Raw genomic sequence first — 19,380 nt, 5'->3', positions numbered from 1 at the left:
AATTATCATCTCACCTGCATATGGCGCTTTGACTGTAGGCAGGTCCTTCTGTCACTGACAGCGCTTGTCCCACTTGAGTTTGTGTTAGACCTAAGGAAAGTCGACGTAATTTAAATGCTTTGGCAAATTCTTTGATCTCATCCAAATCGATTCCTTCCACGACGTTGGTGGTAGCTTGGTTGATAGTTGGCTCATCTAAGAAAGGGTGTAAATTGTTGTTATAGTTAAAATAAAATAAAAGGAAATCTTAAGAAAAAGTCTAGAAGTCTAACTATAGCTACTATAAAATGCTTACCGCAAAAAAAACTATGCTATTTTAAATTGCTCTATCATAAAGGGTAATACAATGTAGTAGATACCCTTTTTTAAACGGTTTTTTTAGCTTAACTTGACAGACAGGAAATTTTTAAATTAGAATAGAAGAAAGAAAAAATTTAGACAACTGCCAAAGCTCGTTGTATAGATCCATTTCGGGAACTGCTAAATTCCTTCATCGGCAACGTTTAGGCGTCGCTGCTTTAACCATTCAGCTATCACAGCGGTTGTTTGTTTGTCTTCATTATTTCTACTTCTATTTTGGTTCTTGCCAATTGATATTCACAGCACTGTGACATCTGTTGCAGAATGGATGTGAAAATTGGACTTGTTTCATGGCAATGATGCCATAGTGTCATGTGTTATTGACATTTTTTGCCCGTGCTCTGGGATGTATTAACAATTTTTTGTTTTTATATCGGTCTACTGATTTGTAAGATCGCGCGTTTCATATCATAACACTAATAATGATAAAGTAATTATTGTTAGGCCTTGAGCTCGATTCAAACCCGCGATCTTAAAATTTTTTGTTTAGTCATTTTATTTAAGGTGTAATTGAATTGAAGCAAATATCAAATTTGAATACAAATATCAAATTCCCAAATATTTAATATCAATATGAATGCAACCATATCATATTACCGAAGTTTATATCCCAATCCAATTAAAATAATTTTTGTAATTTAAAAGGATAAAGAAGTTTATGTTTGCGATTTCATTGCATATTAAGCACAAACAGTTGAGAAATTTTGGGAAAGGCGTTGGAACAACGTAAGAACCCACGACGTTTGACATCAACATTAATTTGCAATTACTAGTTGAAATTGTGATTGAAGTTTGCAACAAAATGAGCAACAAAATCCAACACGAAATCCTTCTCACAGCAATAGTAATTCTTGAATGCAATTCCTTGTCAACAAGTAAGACATTGAAAGCTAAGCGCTAGAAGGCTAATAAAATATTTTGCAGCATTTTGAAACTTAAGCGTGTTAACTTAACTTTACAACCAAGTTTTACGTCTTTTAAAATACACACTTCCTTTCACGCCTTTCACGCTCCCACAGCCACTAATTTAAAGTTTTACCCGTAAAACGCAACAGCTTAAACTCTTTAATGTGAACGGAAAGGATTTGCGGTAATTGATGAAAATGTTGCAAGAGTAAGTACTGTGATTGTGAGTTTGATGAGAAATCTTCCTGACACATACGACGATAGCAATGCACTCACGTTTATTGATGGGCTTGTATTTGTTTTTCCTTGTTACATGTTTGGAAACTCATCAAATATGAATAATTTGTAAATTTTTAGCAGCTGCTTTACAGCCTTCATACAAACATCCACCTATTTTCTTTATAAATACTTCTTGCTGTTATTAGCACTGTGTAAATTGTCTCTCAATATTGCTCACTTGTGATAAATTTGTGTGTCAAGCGGTGCATTCTACTTATTGAAATAGGATTTTCTTGAAAAGTTTTAGCAGATTTTGCGAATGGATTTTGAATTAAAAAGTTTTCAAGCTTACCAAAATTTGCTAAAATTCAGGTAATTAGTATTGAAGGTTTATAAAGATAATAAATAGTAGAGCGCCATGTGAAACTCTATATATATATGTACAGTAGCGAACACGAAAATAGCAGTGGCAAGGTGTTCTCAAATTTCATCAATAAATTTTTTTTTATTTTTTACTATTTAAGGTAATTTAAGAGAAAACTTTCATAAATTTTGTAACTGAAACTATGCAAACTTAACGAAAAAACGTTCTCGAAAATTTTAGAAAATTCACGAAAATTTAGAAATTTGTATTTGTCGTTACTTGATTTCTATTGAGTATGAAGTTTTGTAACCAAAAAAAATTTTAATCACACAAAGTGCAAGTTATAGGTCTCTCAAAGTTTGCAGTGATTTTTAACGAAGTGTGTTTGTATTTTCTTCCATGCGAATTTTTGTAGTTAAAAAAGACTTTCAAATATTAATTCGAATTTTCGAAGACCTTCCACTTGAACTCTGTTGAGCTGAAATTGATTGGGCCACAAAAAAAAAAACTAAATAAAAAGGTCGAAATTTTTGTAAAAAATTTTTCGAATTTTTTTAAAAACATTTTTGAGATTGTAGATTGAATCTATGCAACAATAAAAAATGCATAGAGGTTTTTTCTCAAATTAACGAAAATAAAAAAGCAGAATTTTATTAACGAAATTTGATAAAAAATGCTACTGATATTTTCGTGTTCACTGCGGTATGTAACTCAAACAAGTAATAGAGCCTGGCTTTGGCTACCCAATTGAAAGTATATTTTCTGCTTATTGGTCGTTTATCAATAGGCGCTAACTGAATAAGCAACATATGTGACCCGGTCTATGAAAAGGTGGCTTATGACTCAACAAAAAACAGCTGTTAACAGCTATTTTTCACAAAATAATACCTTTTTTGAGTCATAAGCCACCTTTTCATAGACCAGGTCACATATATTTGGCGCAACTGTTGAGCAGTTGTTGAGTGATAACTTTCTGAACTCACCGTTTAATAATTTTGATCCCCTCAACAGTTTTGAATTTAGGGCAAATTACGGAGCATAATTTTTATACTCAGCTGAGCAGAGCTCACAGAGTATATTTACTTTGTTCGCATAACGGTAATCCGTAGACGGATAAAGCGATGAAACTTAGTAGGTGCGTTGACCTTATGACGCAAAAAAGAAAATTAGAAACATTTTGGACAATGGGCGTGGCACCGCCCACTTTTAAAAGAAAGTAATTTAAAAGTTTTGCAAGCTGTAATTTGGCAGTCGTTGAAGATATCATGACGAAATTTGGCAGGCACGTTACCACTATTACTATATGTGTGCTAAATAAAAATTTGCGAAATCGGATGACGAACACGCCTACTTTAAAAAAAAATTTTTTTAGGTCAAATTTTAACAAAAAAATTAATAGCTTTACAGTATAAAAGTAAATTATGTCAACATTCGACTCCAGTAATGATATGGTGCAACAAAATACAAAGATAAAAGAAAATTTCAAAATGGGCGTAACTCCGCCCTTTTTCATTTAATTCGTCTAGAATACTTTTAATGCCATAAGTCGAACAAAAACCACGAACCAATCCTTGCGAAATTTGGTAGGGACATAGATTCTATGACGATAACTGTTTTCTGTGAAAATGAGGGAAATCGGTTGAAGCCACGCCCAGTTTTTATACGCAGTCGACCGTCTGTCCTTCCGCTCGGCTGTTAACATGATAACTTGCACAAAAAACGATATAACTTAACTAAACTTAGTTCACGTACTTATCTGAAGTCACTTAATCTTCGTACAAAATATGGCCGAAATCCGACTATGACCACGCCCACTTTTCCGATATCGAAAATTACGAAAAATTAAAAAAATTCCATAATTCTGTACCATATATGAAAAAAGAGATGAAATATGGTAATTGGATTGGTTTTTTGACGCAAAAGCCCTTGGAATCTTGGCAGGAATACTGTTCGTAGTATGACATATATAAATAAATTAGGGGTACACGACAGAAGATGTTATGGGTCACCCTGGTCCACATTTTGATAGATATCTTGAAAATGCCTTCACATATACAACTAAGGGCTACTCCTTTTTAAAATCCTCATTAGTACTTTTAATTTGATACCCATATTGTACAAACACATTCTAGAGTCACCCCTATAGAACTAAGGCCCACTCCCTTTAAAAATACTCATTAACACCTTTCATTCGATACCCATATCGTACAACGTATATTCTAGAGTCACCCCTGGTCCACCCTTATTGCGATATCTCTAAAAAGGCGTCCACCTATAGAACTAAGGCCCACTACGTTTTAAATAATCACTAATACCTTTCATTTGATACACATGTCATACAAACACATTCCAGGGTTACCCTAGGTTCATTTTGCTAAATGGTGATTTCCCCTTATTTTGTCTCCAAAGCTCTCAGCTGAGTATGTAATGTTCGGTTACACCCGAACTTAGCCTTCCTTACTTGTTTTCGCTACATTCGTTCAGGGGGCTGTTATCGGCTGTCTGACAGTTTTTCTGACATTTCAAAATATTGGCTATGAATACAATTTTCCTTTGTAATGTTAGAAGTATTGAAGTGTGCAAAAAGTTCTTTTCCATAAAAAAAAAATTTTTTATTACACAACTGAAGTTGTGTTCGCTTAAATCACCCATTAACTCATTGTATAGATAGTATCTCCACTGTTTTGATAATACTGGCTCTGTCAGGAGTACCAGTGATTTTGTAGCAGCGTCCGAGAGATAAAAAAATGAAACAAAAAGTCACAGTTACAGCTTTGACAACTGCCATCCTACTCCTCGTCCTCAAATAGGATCAGGTGCCCAAGTCAACAACACTTTTCTAAACCATAAAATGTTGATGTATACTCGGGAAATCTTCTTACCTTCTTGCATACAAACGAGCTAAGTTGAAGAAAAAAGTTCACTCGAACAATTTTTTTTTCTTTTTATGTGTTTAACAGTGATGTTTCTTGGCGGCCGCCGTGGTGTAATGGTAGCGTGTTCCGCCCACCACACTGAAGATCAGCAACAAGATCAAAATTTTAGAAACAAGCTTTTTCAATTAGAAGAAACTTTTTCTAAGCGGAGGCGCCCCTCGACAGTGTTCTGCAAGCACTCTGAGTGTATTTCTGCCATGAAAAGCTCTCAGTGAAAGCTCAACTGCCTTGCAGATGCCGTTCGGAGTCGGCATAAAACGAGTAGGTGCCGTCCCGACAATTTGTAGGAAAACTTAAAAAGGAAAATTGGAAGAGAAGCTCGGCCTAAAATCTCTTCGGAGGTTATAGCGCCTTACATTTATTTATTTATAACAGTGATGATGACTTCCAATTGTTCAGAAAATCGCTTTGCAGCAACGGTCAAGCTACGAACAAGTTCAACATTGATCCTGTTTACTTCCTCTGCAGAGTCAAATGCGTCAAAGGACGGATAGAAAACATGTTTGATAAGAGTATTCGGTTTCCCGTTAAAAGCTTCTGCGTTTTGTCGGGTATTTGAGGAGTCTTTTGTCAACGAACGGGCTAATCCCGAACTCGAAATTTCAGCTACCATCCCCTCATGGCACACACGGCCCCAGCGCGCTAGGGAGCTTATAATATACCCGCGGCAGGTATGCTGTCGTAAGAAGCGACTAAAATACCAAATTGATTCAAGGGTACACAACCCCTTCAAAGGGTTGCCAACCAAATTGTTAACCTACTTACCCGTGACGAATCTTGTTTCTTTAACAGCCAAGGCTCACGTGACCCGAAGGTCCTCATCAATCTAGGGGGTGGGAGAGGGTTATGGCCTAGAAGGTTTCATGTAGTCAAACAAATCGGCAAAAGACTATTAACATCGATAACACTCCCCAAGGGGAGTTTCCTTATGGCTACAACAACATGGCACACAAATACGAAAAAAGTAAAAAATTATCAATAGTTAGAATATTTTTAATATTTAATGATTTTAAAAATTTCATTGAATCTTGAATTGAATTAGTTTTCCTCGTCTCCTTTGATTATGAGCTCAATATCCTACTTGTAGTAAAATGAGAAAGGTAAATTTATGAATTCGCAATCACAGCACACATCATGTATGGATGTGCATATGAATCTAAATATATCTGAAAATGCATAAGTATATATGTGATGAAGTCAAACGAATTGCTTACCTAAAAATAATAGAAAAAAAAACACAGAGAATAATGTTGGCTAAAAAAATCGAGTGATTTGTTACCACCATATAAAGAATGTAAAGTGAAACCAAAAAGAAAAACTTGGAGTATTTGTTTAGTCAAAAATTCGTAGCACCTCCCCCAATTATCGAGTGTATTTGAGTTTCAACCTTTTTCTGTGTGGAAATAGCGAAAATGAAGATAAAAATTAAAAAAATTGGAACAAAAAATTCTTGACCATGTAGAAAATTTTAATATTCAGCCCATCCCAGAACCAGGTGCGAGTCATTTCATAAAAGATTTTTCGCTTGCTAAATAAATTTCTTTAAGTGATAAAGTGATAAATGTATGAAAGCTTTCTGAATATATAAAAAAAGAAACAATAACACTATACAACTAAGTCAAAATTTTTCTTGCAATGTGGGGGGTTTGGACATATGGAAACTCATAGTAAGCATCTGTTACTGTCAAGACAAGTTTTGCGATAAAAATTAATAGAAACGGGAGTAAAGAGAAACATTTACCATATTTATTGGCTATCAGTCAACAAATGCACTCTTCCATCTACCACTTTTTATGGAAAAAATTCAATCATTGTAAGCTCAGGGGGGGGGGGGGGGGGGTGGGGCGGGGGTTGAATCCCCAAAACCCCCTTGCGCACGACACTGTGTTGATGCAACATGTTGCTAAAGATTTACGCGCCATTTTCACCTCTGAAGTAAAAAGAAACTATGCTAATGTTGCTGGGGCTAATGTTGGGGACTTGAAGTATTTGTGTAGCATATAAAGTTTTTTACACTGATGAACAATATTTTCCAGGACACCAAAGTGCGGCTCTTCCAAACTTATTATTACTTAACCAAAGTTCTTTTGTGACCCTTTAATTATAACCAGCGTTTACTTCTGCGGAACCTAGTACGTAATGCTTAAAGGAATCGTGATAGATATATGTTTCCTCGTATAAAAATTATCAGCATCGGAAAAAAATTGTTTGAGCCACGTCCGTTTGTCCATCCATATGCCCATTAACATGATAACTTGAGCAAAAATTGAGATATCTTTACGAAATTTGGTATGCTGGCTTAATCCACAAAAAGCAGATATTGAAAATACGCGAAATCTAATGATAACCACGCCTACTTTTTCTATGTGGAAAATTTCGAAAATTGGAAAAAAATACAAAAATAGGAAAAAGTAACGAAACTTGATATGTAAATTGACTTTATAACGAGAAACAAAAATTTGGAGAAATTTTGAAAAATGGGCGTGGCACTGGCTACAACGAAAATGTTAACTTTTTCTAGCCGCAACTCGTTGAAGATATCGTTTTGAAATTGGGATGGAGGTTGTCCTTGCTAGTGTATGTACATATACTCTAACGAATTTGGGGGGGTGGGGGGGGGGGGGGTGTGTCCCTGGTAATTATGCACTTTCTATTAACGTTCGAATAGCTGCACTGTCGAATAAATAACTCCAATATTTAGTATTACAAAATTGATCTTTATTTAGACTACTATGGGAGTAGTACAATTGTACTTCACAAAAACACGTACTTCGCAAAAGCGTGTTTAAATCAAACGGATTAGTTATTCCTCAACTTGCGCCGCTTTTATACTCTCTGTTGCCTCTTTCGCATATTTCTTCTAAGATCTAGACTTTTCACAAACATTGAACAGTTGTATCGTATACTTGGTTATTTCGCTATATGCGTGTGTATGTGTGAGTAACAACTTCTTAGCTGATGACTACATATGTGTATGTGAGATATTCTTCGTTGCCTTGTACATAAGTGTGGCTGCTTGCTGTTTTTGTTGTTGTGATTATTTAATAACAGCATAGTGAAGCTAATATTCGCCACAATACTTTGTGAAAATAAGCGCCGACAAAATAAATGCCGACAGTTCTTTACCAAGGACCAATAAAGTGTAGAAATTTCACATTTGGTTTGGGTTTGTGACGAGAAGTAAGAGTTTGGTAAAATTTTGTAAAAAAATAAAAGTCATGCTTCATTCATTTGTCCATTTCTCAAAAACATTTCCCTCTTTCTCAAATACAGTTGAAAAATGTCTAGTTTTAGTTACATACAATTATTATTTTTTGCTGATATAATACAGGGTGATTTTTCAAATAAATCAACGAACGAGAATGTGAATGTTCATATAATATTCTATCTACCTTGCGCAAAAATATTTTATATAATTTTTTCCTTTTTTCATTGATGTATTTGCCAAAAAATAATGCAAAGCATTTCAGTGCATTCGTAGTTAGAAAATTAAGCGAAGGGTGGTTAGTCATTTGGTTTGGAGCACTTTTCTAGCGGGATTTGATTGCGTTATGAGGTGGAGGGGCTGTACGTAGGTGTGTTGGTTAATTTATGAGCGCCAAATATGCAGAAATATAATATGTACGATTGTACAAAAAAAAGTAGTAGTTTCATATATTTTTTGCTTTTTACGTACTGATAACTCTGCAAACATACAAGTTTAGAATGTACTTATTTGTTTGCACTTTAGGGTTTGCGTGTGTGTGTGTGTGTGCTTGTCATGCATGTGTGTATGTACTTATGCAAAGAGTGTACTTTTAATTGGATCAATAATTGGATACTTTTTGGAACTTTTTTACCAATTAAAAGGTGAATATTTTCGTATAATATTATGCACATAAGAAGTATGCATACAAACAGCAGCGAACAGAAAAATAGTGTAAGATTTGTAATCATCCCACTTTCTTTTCTAAAAATTGATGAAAGTGCCTTTTTCAGTAGTGATGAAGTCGGTAGATTGCTCGAGGGAAAAGAGTATGGGTAGGTGATCAGATGCCAATGTTACCATCGGTTGCCAGTGGACGCAGTTTACTAGCCCTGCGCTCACAATGCAAAGATCTGGCGACCTGTGACAGCTTCCTACCATATAAATGGGGGCATCTCCATTTATTGTGCAGAACGTCGTTTCCTCTATTTCGTCCGCCAACATCTCACCCGTGCTGTCCGCCTGTAGGTTAGAATGCCATAGATCGTGGTGGGCATTGAAATCGCCTAAGATAATGCGACTATCGCCAGTGAGTAGTGTGCTGATGTCAGGGCAGTATCCACTGGGGCAACAGAGGACAGGAGGGACGAAGATGCCTTGAAATTCCACGAGACTGTCCCTGCGGCCGATGTCGGGATCAAACAGATTATATTGCACTGATCTCGCGATCTTTTCTGCGGACGTTATACCCAGCTGCATTGGGCAGAAGTCGCTAATATATATATATTCCCTCCTGGCAAACGGTGCAAAAGGTGGTAGCGAATAGAAGTCGGTTTCCCTGGCATACTCGAATGTTAGTGCCGGAAAGAGGAGAGATGATCGGCTGATCGGATAATACGGAGATTGTAGTTATGAGAAGGACCCGCGGTATGAGCTGGTGACGCCATCGGGCGCGTGTAGCAGCGGGTACTTGTTGTGGCTTTCTGAGCAGCGGGACTAAAGCGCAGACTACGGAACGCCCTTGGGAGTAAACAGCTTGGAGCCACAAAAGATTTATAAAAGTTACGAGGACGTCGGATTTTGGGGACTAGCCTAGAACATTCTCTCCGATGCAACCATCCCTTGCACGTGACACACTGAGAAGGGTTTGACCGTCCTAAAGAGATTCCTTACGGCAAACGCAGAAAAACCATTTCTCTGAACCGGGGTCAGGTAAAGGTCCAGCATTGGATTCGGTACCATCCCGGAGCAGGTGAATATGACGCATTCCCGCTGCAAGTATCTGCTGGGAGGATGACAACAAGGGACCCAACAAATTAAATGGGTTTACACTGAAATGATAGCCCTTGGGCGGGAAAAACTCGAGTCGCTCCGGTACAAAGAACCAGGGAGTTGGATTGGAGAATCCATAAATTGCGCTGACAAACCCTTGAGAGGGTTGTACTTGGTCTTTTAGTATCCTCTTACGAAGGGCATAGCTGCGCGGGTATATACTACGCCTCATAAACCCCTAAGGTCTCATTTTTGCAGTGGAGTGCTCTTATCCTTGTTAATTCTGTTTGTAAGCTTCTAGAGTGATCAGACAGGTTAATGTGGTCTTGGCCGTTAAGTCCGCGGATGTATATTCAGCATTGCCCCAATATCAATGTAGATATATTTCTAAGAACACTGTTCATACTAAGCAGAGCTATCCGTTGTGAATAAATCAGTTTTTAAGCAGTGCTGGCCTTGTTCAACACAAAATCCTTCCACGAAAGACTATCATTTTGACTAATACTCACAAAAACCACAGTGCAAGCATGGCTGTGATAAAGTGTCGAGTTTGTACAACCACAGCAAAATCTCAACTTATTTAAAACAATTCCTGATAATTTTTAAACCAAACAAATTCAACCCCCAAGTGCTTGATTGCTTCTTAAGCGTAACGTATTGTTTTTACATTAAAATAAAATTTATTAAATAATAAGCTGTGTTGCGCCAAAGTTTCGAAAATAATTTATCGCCAAAGTGCATCAAATATTCCGGCGGCGACATAAGCGCCAACAACGCCGACAATGACAACACCAAAGCGCGCAACTCCTTCCGTGTCCAAGGAAAACTAACCAAACTTAGTGCCAGACATTTTTAAATTGTGCGCATAATTCATGCAATACGCGCCATGCTGTAATAACTAGTGAAACAATAACAACAACAACTTGCGCTGCACAATGTTTGCCTTAATTACTACTAATTGACGCTTATAAAACTTGAGCGCGGCATCGTAAATCACACCAAAACACGAACTCCACAGCGCGACTTAAATGCAGGAGATGAAGCGAAGTGGGTTTTGATATGCAATGACTTGTTTTTCGCATTCAAGTGGAATGAGTTTGTTTTTGTATTTAATGACACATTTCACTTGCAAACTAAGTCTAATAATAATGACAGCAATAAGAAGAACAATAATGTTTTGATATATAGAATAACAACTACCTACAGCTTGTTCATGTTGCATAATTGTTGCTTGTTCAACAGTGTCTACGTAATTTTGTTTTTGCTGCTATTGAAGCTACTAATATTGCTATAATACCAAACAAGTAGCAACATGCAACATGTCAGCCTCCAAGAGAAATGTTTCATGCAACGCGATGGAGGTAGTTGTCTAGTTGTTGCTTAATTACTGTGCATCGGCATAACAACAAAAACAATAAATAAATACACCGAAGGGATTTTGCACGCCAAAAAGTATGCTGCAAAATCTGCAAGGAGCGAAGTTGCGAAGACAATGCTCTGAAGATGCTTTGCATAATTCTTGCACTTTTGTATTAATAAATAAATCAAAACTGCACTTATCGACTTGCCACGAAGCTTACACAAGTCTACTCTTACAGCTAAAGGCAGCTGTTGGTAATTACAATCAAAACACAACAACAATCAAAAGCATTGAAAGTGGTATTGTGGTTGTTAAGCGAAAAGATTGTGGTGCATGCAAATTGGAAATCTTAAAACGTAACAATTCTTCTATGAGTTGAGTGGATTGTTAAAAAATGAATCGATAAACCTATAAATTGTCGATAAAAATACAAAAATCTTTGATAACCTTTGCTATCGATAGCAAATTTACAACACTTCGATAACATATTGAAACGAATTCTGGTTGATTCCGATTATTTTGCACCTTCGGCTAACGTTCGAATCGCTGAACTCTCGAATAAAAAATTCCAATATTCAGTATTGCAAAATGGTCTTTATTTAGACTATTTTGGGAGTAGTACAATTATACTTCAATATCACGTACTTCACAAAAGCGTGTTGAAATCAAACTGATTAGTCATTCCGAAGGTTGCGCTGCTTTTATACACTCTGTTGCCTCGTCCGCATATTTCTCCTAAGTTCTAGATGCTTAACCTTCTAGAACTGTTGTATCTCCTGCTTGGTAATTCAGCTATATGCGTGTGTAAGTGTGAGTAACAATTTGGCTGATGACTACACGTGTGTGTGTGAGATATCTCTTCATTTCGAGCTGCTGGTTATGTACGTGCATGTACATAAGTTTGGCTGCTTACTGTGTTTGTTGTTGTAATTATTTACTAACAGCATAGTGATGCTAATATTCCCCACAATATGTATACCTCGTCGCTAACATATTTATGACAAACCGATAAATCATCGATAAGAAATGGTTAACAAGCTCATAATTGGCACTCGGTGACCTTATTTACAACGTGAATAAAACAAGCGTCGAACATATTAGACACCCACGTCGATAGCATTCCACAACTGACTGTCTTACAACCAAAAAATATTGGGGTGATATTCGAGCAGGATCTACTTTTGGCGGGCATGTATCCGTAATTGTACCTAAAATCCAGAGCCGTAACAAAATCATTAAATCTCTCGAAGGCAGCACTTAAGGTAAAGATAGAGAAAGGCTCAAACTCACAAAGCAATTGGCTGGCCGCTTGCATGCTACGCGCTCCCAATATGGTCGCCGTGCCTAAGGCATGCATACTGTAAAAAGGTACAGGCCTGTCAAAACACCACTCTCAGAACTGCTACGCAACCTGAAAGCAACCTCCGCAGGTAGGCGCGCGTCACTCTATCTCAACTTCGCTCTGGATACTGTAAAATGATAAGCTCTTACTTTTCCAGAACCAACCCCGGCACACATAATATATGTTCTGCTTGTAACGTATCCGCACATGAAACCAACCATCTCCACATTGAAATGTAGAAACGAACACTCTTACACATTTTTTCTCTGGATCACCTCTGTTGAAATTGTAAGTTTTCTCGGACTGCCCTTAGATAGAACGATACTACAATGATTCAAAGCCCACAATCAGTCGATAACAACCAACTGATATCTTATCTGTAAAAAACTGTTAACACTGTGATAACAAATTGATGGCTTCGGATTTCGATATTCTCTCCGTTCCTCCCTCTCCTTTTTTGTAGTGGAAAAAACGTTTTCCCAATTTTTGATGTTCCTTTGCCCGGGATTTCAAGACATGACCTTCGGTGTAGTAGATGCAGCACGCTATATTACACAACCATAGCAGTCCTTAATAGCGTAGAAAGCTTTAAAGACTCTATAAAGAGCGGGTAGTTAGCGAACAAGCTGAAGGTGTTAGAGCAGTGATTCAAAATTCAATGATAACAACTGCGCACTATTAGAAACAATCTTAGAGATTGCATCATCATATAACATACTCAAGATGTTACTCAAATCAACCTTCAAGCAAAAATACTTGATCAAAATTCATTTGTGGCAGAGGAGGCACTGAAGAAGCAACAGAAAATAAGACAAAGCTGCTGACGGACTGAACTCAAGCAAAAAATAGGATCTAGTTGGAAAAACAATATAAGAGTTCTAAAAATTAGCAATATGGACAGCGAGTGTAGGTTTTACGTGAGTACCTGCTGACTTCGGCTTAACCTCACGGATGCACTATAGTACATGAGTCAAAGCAGGTTTGACCAGACCTCAACGCTCGCTTACCTTGGTCCCAATCGATAATATGAATGGACACACTATCACTTTGGTGGGGTTGGAAGCCTATCTAACACCTCTTCCATTGTAAGGGTCATGACATCCGGTTGCCATATGGACACTCTAACCAACTCACACAGCCACGTAAAAGTATTTTCGAGGCAACCAAAAGGAGACAGTTGATTAGTCAGCAAGCGGTCAATTAGTGAGACGGCAACAATTATGGTACATCGGCCTCTTTTTATCCCCATATGCAAAAAGAGGTCTTAACCCTTCCAACAATCGTAGGACCTGCATTCGTATATTTTCAAATTTCATCATAAGAGCGAGAGATCGGAAGCCTCATAAAAATCTAGTTTTCATTTTCTACTCTCTCTTGTTCTTACTAGCCTTTCATACGAGCTAACAGATCGTCGATGCCGTTGAATACTAACACTGAAGACTAACGTGTGAAAAACTAGTACGTTTCAGTTGTTCGTGAAACAGTCAACTGTGCTAGTCTTCCACGCGAACGTTAACCGCGATAGTCTTCTATGGGAATTTGAAACGTGCTTGCATTACATGGGACCGACAAGATATTCTAAAACAAAAAAAAGTATTTAAGCTTATTGGAAAAGCGCAGCCGTCAAAGCTCAACGAGTTTTTTTTTTAGAAAACTTTCAAATTCATAATGCTGACATCATTATGGAACATAACCAATAAGGCTACTGCAATTTGGTGTACTCCCTCAATCTCAAAGTAAATAAACGCAACCACTTAATATTTCATTTGTGCTATTGTAAATAGCATAAATTACCCGTCGTTGTCATTTAAAATTTTTTTTTGCCTCTTCTTTGGCAGCTCGCATTTCTAAGTTTGTGTCGGTTGCTTGCTTGCAACTTACTTCATAATACCATCTGGGTAATTACCATTATTACCTGTAATTAAGTTATAACGGAAACGGATAGCAAGGACGATAAGCAAAATAAAACAAATTGATGCAACCAATGTAGGTTTTGGCGTAAAATTTTAGATCTTTCCGTTAAAGTACTCAATGTAGGATGAGGTGAGCTCATCGAACTACATTTTAAATTGTTCTTCCCTGTAACGACAGAAGATACATTCTTTTGAAGAAATTTTTCATTTATGAAGTAGTCGATATTTGCCTAGGGATAAACGCTGCCTTGAATTGGAACCTTGGCAAGTAACAAGTACCGAAGCACCAAACTGATATGGCGGTCTTACCTCAAAATACACAAAAATATCTTAAACTTGGTGGAAAATAGTTAAATACTAATCTAGAATTACAACTAATGGACACATTTGGAAACCTGGCATAACTCATATTACTCTTATGTATAAATATATTTTTACAAATTTCCTAATATGTCCACTAAAATACTTAAACTAATAAAATTTAAGAAAAAAGAGTCGATCTTTACTCACTCGGTGAATCCAAAAGAAGATCGTGTGCACCACTCGAACCCTCCGTGCCGTTGGGTGAGAGTTGTAATGAGGGTTCGCCGAGACCACTGCTACGTTCACGCTCATGCTCACGTCCTCTTTCGCGTTCTCGTTCTCTTTCACGATCTCGTACGCGTTCTCGCTCTCGTTCACGTTGCGATGACGAACTCGTTGTTGGACTCAGTTTCATTGCGTTCATGCCATGATGTGGATGATGTACCAAATGTGAGGCGGATGACGTATTTATGCCAAATGCCGATGAGCTCGGGCCTGGCGATGTGGGCGAGGCAGACGAAGCGCGTATGCTAGAAGCCGATGGTGGACCAAGCGATTTTGTAATAGTCAAATCACCATTCGCTGAAGCTGAAAGTCTGCAAAAAGGGTGAGGGGATAAATTAAATTACAATTTCTACAAAAAGATTTATTAAAAAGACATGAAGCGCTTTAGGGTTTCAAATAAGTTTTTAATTAAAAATTTTTTTTATTGCGCATTATTTCATTCACACAAAAATTTTAACCGAAAGATTTTTTATGCGTAACCATTAAAAGTTTTTATGTAACCACCAGAAGGCACGTTATAATTTTCCTCCTCTCTAAAGTCTAATTAGCGCACCATAACCTCAATTTTCTTTCGACTATTGTTAAGCACTTCTTGGTATCGTATCACGCAACCAAATATTACATGTGACTCACCTATTAATGCTATTGAACATGTTTGCTGCTGCTTCTGCTGATGGTGCAGACGAGGATGTTGCACCGCCCATTCCCACCGCTGCATTCACTAGCCCTCCACTACCAACTCCCAAACCCAAAGGAGAGGTTCTCACCCCACTGCCATTACCAAGAAAATCACGTTCATGCGGTGAGTTCATATTGTGCGCATGTTGTGTATGCGGCTGGTGTTGTTGGTGTTGTTGATGATGTAAATGTGATATGGCCGCCACCGCTGATGTTGAGGTAGGCGATGGTGAATGAGTGCGGAATAATTGACCAACACTGCCGCGCAAAGGAGATGAAAAGCCTCTTTCGTTAGATGTCGTTGTCGTTGAAGAAGACGACAATACGCCGCTGGCTGCTGACGCGGATGCCGAACTTGTTGTGATGCCTGATGTTAACGAGTGTGGGTGATGTGAATGCATATTGTGGTGGGACTGATGATGGTTTGCATGATGTTGATGTGAGTGGTGTCCATGTTGATAATGTTGATTGCCACTTGCGGATGCTGAGGCGGATGCTATTGACGCCGATGTGCTAACAGAGGATGAGTTTGAGTTGGAAGCACCAAGTGCATTAGAGTTGGCGGAGTTGGCATTACGACCATTGCTTGACAATTGTATTGAGTTGGTACCGGATGTGAGCGTAGGTGAAGAAGAACGTCTCGAACGCTCGTCACGTTCACGTTTGATGGATTGGTGACTGAGATTTATGCTACCACTTACACCTGCAGTTGATCCATTGTTAAGTGAAGCGCTGCTGCATGTTGGACTATGTTTTAGTTGTGTTTCGTTACGTTCAGTACGCTCATGGTCTATATCGCGCTCGCGGCTGCGTTCACGTTGACGTTCTCTGTCTCTCTCCCTTTCTCTGTCTCTTTCCCTTTCACGATCTCTTGAAGAGTTTGGCCGCGGTGAAGGTGTCGAATTAGATTGGTGACTTGTGCCACGATGGTGGTAATGATGATGACGTGAATCAAGACCAATCGGCGAAGGTGCTCTTACATCTGTTGGCATATGCATTGATGCTGTTAAAGAAGCCGAGCTTGCTGACTTTCCAGCATCCCTATTGGGTGAGGTTATGTCATCACTTGTATGGCGCACAGAATGGTGATGCGAGTGTGAATGCAACGAGTGTTGACGATGTTGGCGCGGTGAAGTTTCTTGCTTAATGTTGAACTGTTGTTGCAAATGGAAAGCGGCTGCAGCTGCCGCAGCCGCTGCGGCGGCTTTTGTACTTGAAGATGTACCAGAACTACCTGTGCGCTGCTCGCCGCCACTGCACATACCATGTGGCGGAGGCGAACTTGGTGGTGAGCGTCCCCCACGCTCACCGCTACGTGCTGCTGCTGCTGCAGCTGCGGCGGCTATATGCAAATCTCCAGATAGCGCGTGTGAATGCGCACCGAGATGATGATGTGGTGGCGGTGGTAAGTGTGGCAGATGTGGCGTTGATGCCGCTGATTGTTGTTCATTTCGATGCTGCTGTGCCTGCTGCAATGCAAGATGTGTTTGTTGCGTTGTAGAATGAAGATGATGATTAGCTGCAGCAGCGGCAAACAATTCCGGGTGCAACGCGGCCAACAATTGTTGAACGCTATTCGAGAAAAGGTTGGGTTTGAGTAAATTCGTTTGTGTTTGCGCAAGTTGTGGCAGCGCTGAGGCATGTTGGAGAGCGGCCAGTGCTGGCGGTAAAGGAGGTGGCAAAAGTGCTTGCTGCTGCTGTTGCTGTTGTTGTTGTTGCTGTTGCTGGAATGATGCGAAGGCGCCGAAATTTTGTAAAAACTGCTCGTTGGTGTTGATCTGAGGACTGACGGGTATGGTGAGTATCGTCTGAACGGCAATGCCTAGGAGAAAGAGAGATAATGGATTAAAATTTCAGAATGTGTACACTTAAAATATATTTTGACGGAAAGGGTAAATTAATATAGCAAGACTAAGTTTATATGTGGACACTTATGTTGCGGCTACTCTTTACTTCAAACGTTTGTGAGATGCAAAATGTGGACCAAGATGGGATCAAAAACTGTCCGTACAATATGGGTCATATGGAATACGGATCAAAAGAAAGGCGCAAATGAGCTTTGCAGCAAGCGGTAACTTTTTTCGATATCTAAATAGATTCCGGAGAAATGGCGAAAAATATGGACTTCAAGAGGCCTGAAATCTGTTTGGGCAATATCTGTATCGAATGAGAAGCGCACTAAGCTCTGCAGTGAGCAGTGTCTTTCAATTGGATATCTCACCTCTTTCGGAGATATCGCTCCATATCCTAGGATCTGGACTATACATTTATTCCCACAATATCAAACAAAGCTCGCCGTTAGGCATCTCGAAAATTTTCGGAGATATAATTTTAAAATAAGCCCTATATACGCTCTTGACCTGTTTTTACTGAATGGAAATCAAACGAAGTCCGCTAATAAAGCGTACGTATTACTAAGCGGTCCTTTCGAGAAATCAAGACAAAGTTTAGTAAGCATGGGCCATATGAGGACCCAGGTAGACTAAACATCCATCGGTATCGAAAATAAAGACATAAATTTATACTTATTTGACCTCAATTCGATTGGAAGTTATAGCCAGTAATGAGTACTGCTGTCAGAGATGTATTTTTCCTATCGGTTTCAGAAGTATCACATAAGATGTGTACAGAGTTATGCTCTAAATCTATTTCTTTAATATGTGAATAAAAAAAAAATTTGCTAGGAAGGAGAATAGTATTAAGGGCTATAATTTCGATATATTAGATACGCAGTAGCAAAAAGGAAAATAGCAGTGGTATTTTGTTTTGAAACTCGAACAGCAAAATTCTTCTTTTTTCAATATTTAAAAAATAAATATTTTTTGAATTTTGAAACTCAAAAACTTCACAACTGAATGCTAAAACGTCGAAAAAATTTGATAATTTGAAAAAAAAAAAATACGAAAATTTCGAACTTTTATTTGGAGTTCTCTAAACTGTTTTGAGTTTGCATTGCTGTAGCACAATGTATTTTTTAACTGAAACTATGCACCCTGCCATAAAAATGTTTTCGAAAAAATGGAGAATTCGAAATTTTTTTGGAAATTTCGAAAAATTTTTTTCTGAGATTTGTCAAAGCGTGTTTCACCATTCGGAGAAAAAATTGTCAAAAATTTATACAACTCTTTTGAGTATGCACTGCTGCAGCTCAATGGATTTTGTAAGGGAAACTATGCAACACTGTCTTAAACACGTTTTCGCAAAAAATGGAGAATTCGAATTTTTTTTTTTTTTTTTTTGAATTTCGAGATTTTTCTTTTGAGATTTATCAAAGCGTGCTTCACCATTTGGAGAAAAATTGTCAAAAATATATAAAACTCTTTTGAGTATGCACTGCTGTAGCTCTTAAAAACGTTTTCGAAAAAAATGGAGAATTCGAAAATTTTTTTTGGAAATTTCGAAATTTTTTTTTAAGATTTTTCAAATCGTGTTTCACCATTCGGAGAAAAAATTGTCAAAAATCTATACAAATTTAGAGAGACTTTTAATTTGTACTTTGTTGGACTAAAGTTGATTGGGCTACAAAACTAAATATTAAAATCGCAGAAAAAAAGTTCGAAATTTTCTTAATTTTTCTTTTGATATTTCCAATTTTTTCGAAAGCGTTTTTGAGGCCGATTTGCATAGTTTCAGTAACAAAATTCAGCGGGCTTCAAAACTGCATACTCAAAAAAATTCAGACAACTCCAAATAAAAAGTTCGAAAATTTCGTAAAACTTTCACGAATTTTTGATTTTTTTAAAAAAGGGTTTTGAAA

The 19,380-nt window shown here is 37.9% G+C and overlaps 1 protein-coding gene across 3 annotated transcripts in view; it reads right to left on the bottom strand.

Moving 5' to 3' along the window:
- Window positions 1-19,380, bottom strand: part of pdm3 (pou domain motif 3) — a 363,061-nt gene that overhangs the window by 11,604 nt on the left and 332,077 nt on the right. For all 3 annotated transcript variants that reach the window (XM_067771133.1, XM_067771132.1, XM_067771134.1), the window contains 3 exons: window positions 15,579-17,445; window positions 14,868-15,256; window positions 15-195 (listed from right to left, as the gene is read on the bottom strand). In XM_067771133.1, coding sequence (XP_067627234.1) covers window positions 15-195; window positions 14,868-15,256; window positions 15,579-17,445 — 2,437 coding nt within the window. The remainder of the gene's footprint in view (window positions 1-14; window positions 196-14,867; window positions 15,257-15,578; window positions 17,446-19,380) is intronic.

The sequence above is a fragment of the Eurosta solidaginis genome, chromosome 3 (genome assembly GCF_040869045.1).
Source record: "Eurosta solidaginis isolate ZX-2024a chromosome 3, ASM4086904v1, whole genome shotgun sequence".
NCBI lineage: Eukaryota > Metazoa > Arthropoda > Insecta > Diptera > Tephritidae > Eurosta > Eurosta solidaginis.
This window is presented reverse-complemented; position numbering and strand designations above follow the sequence as displayed.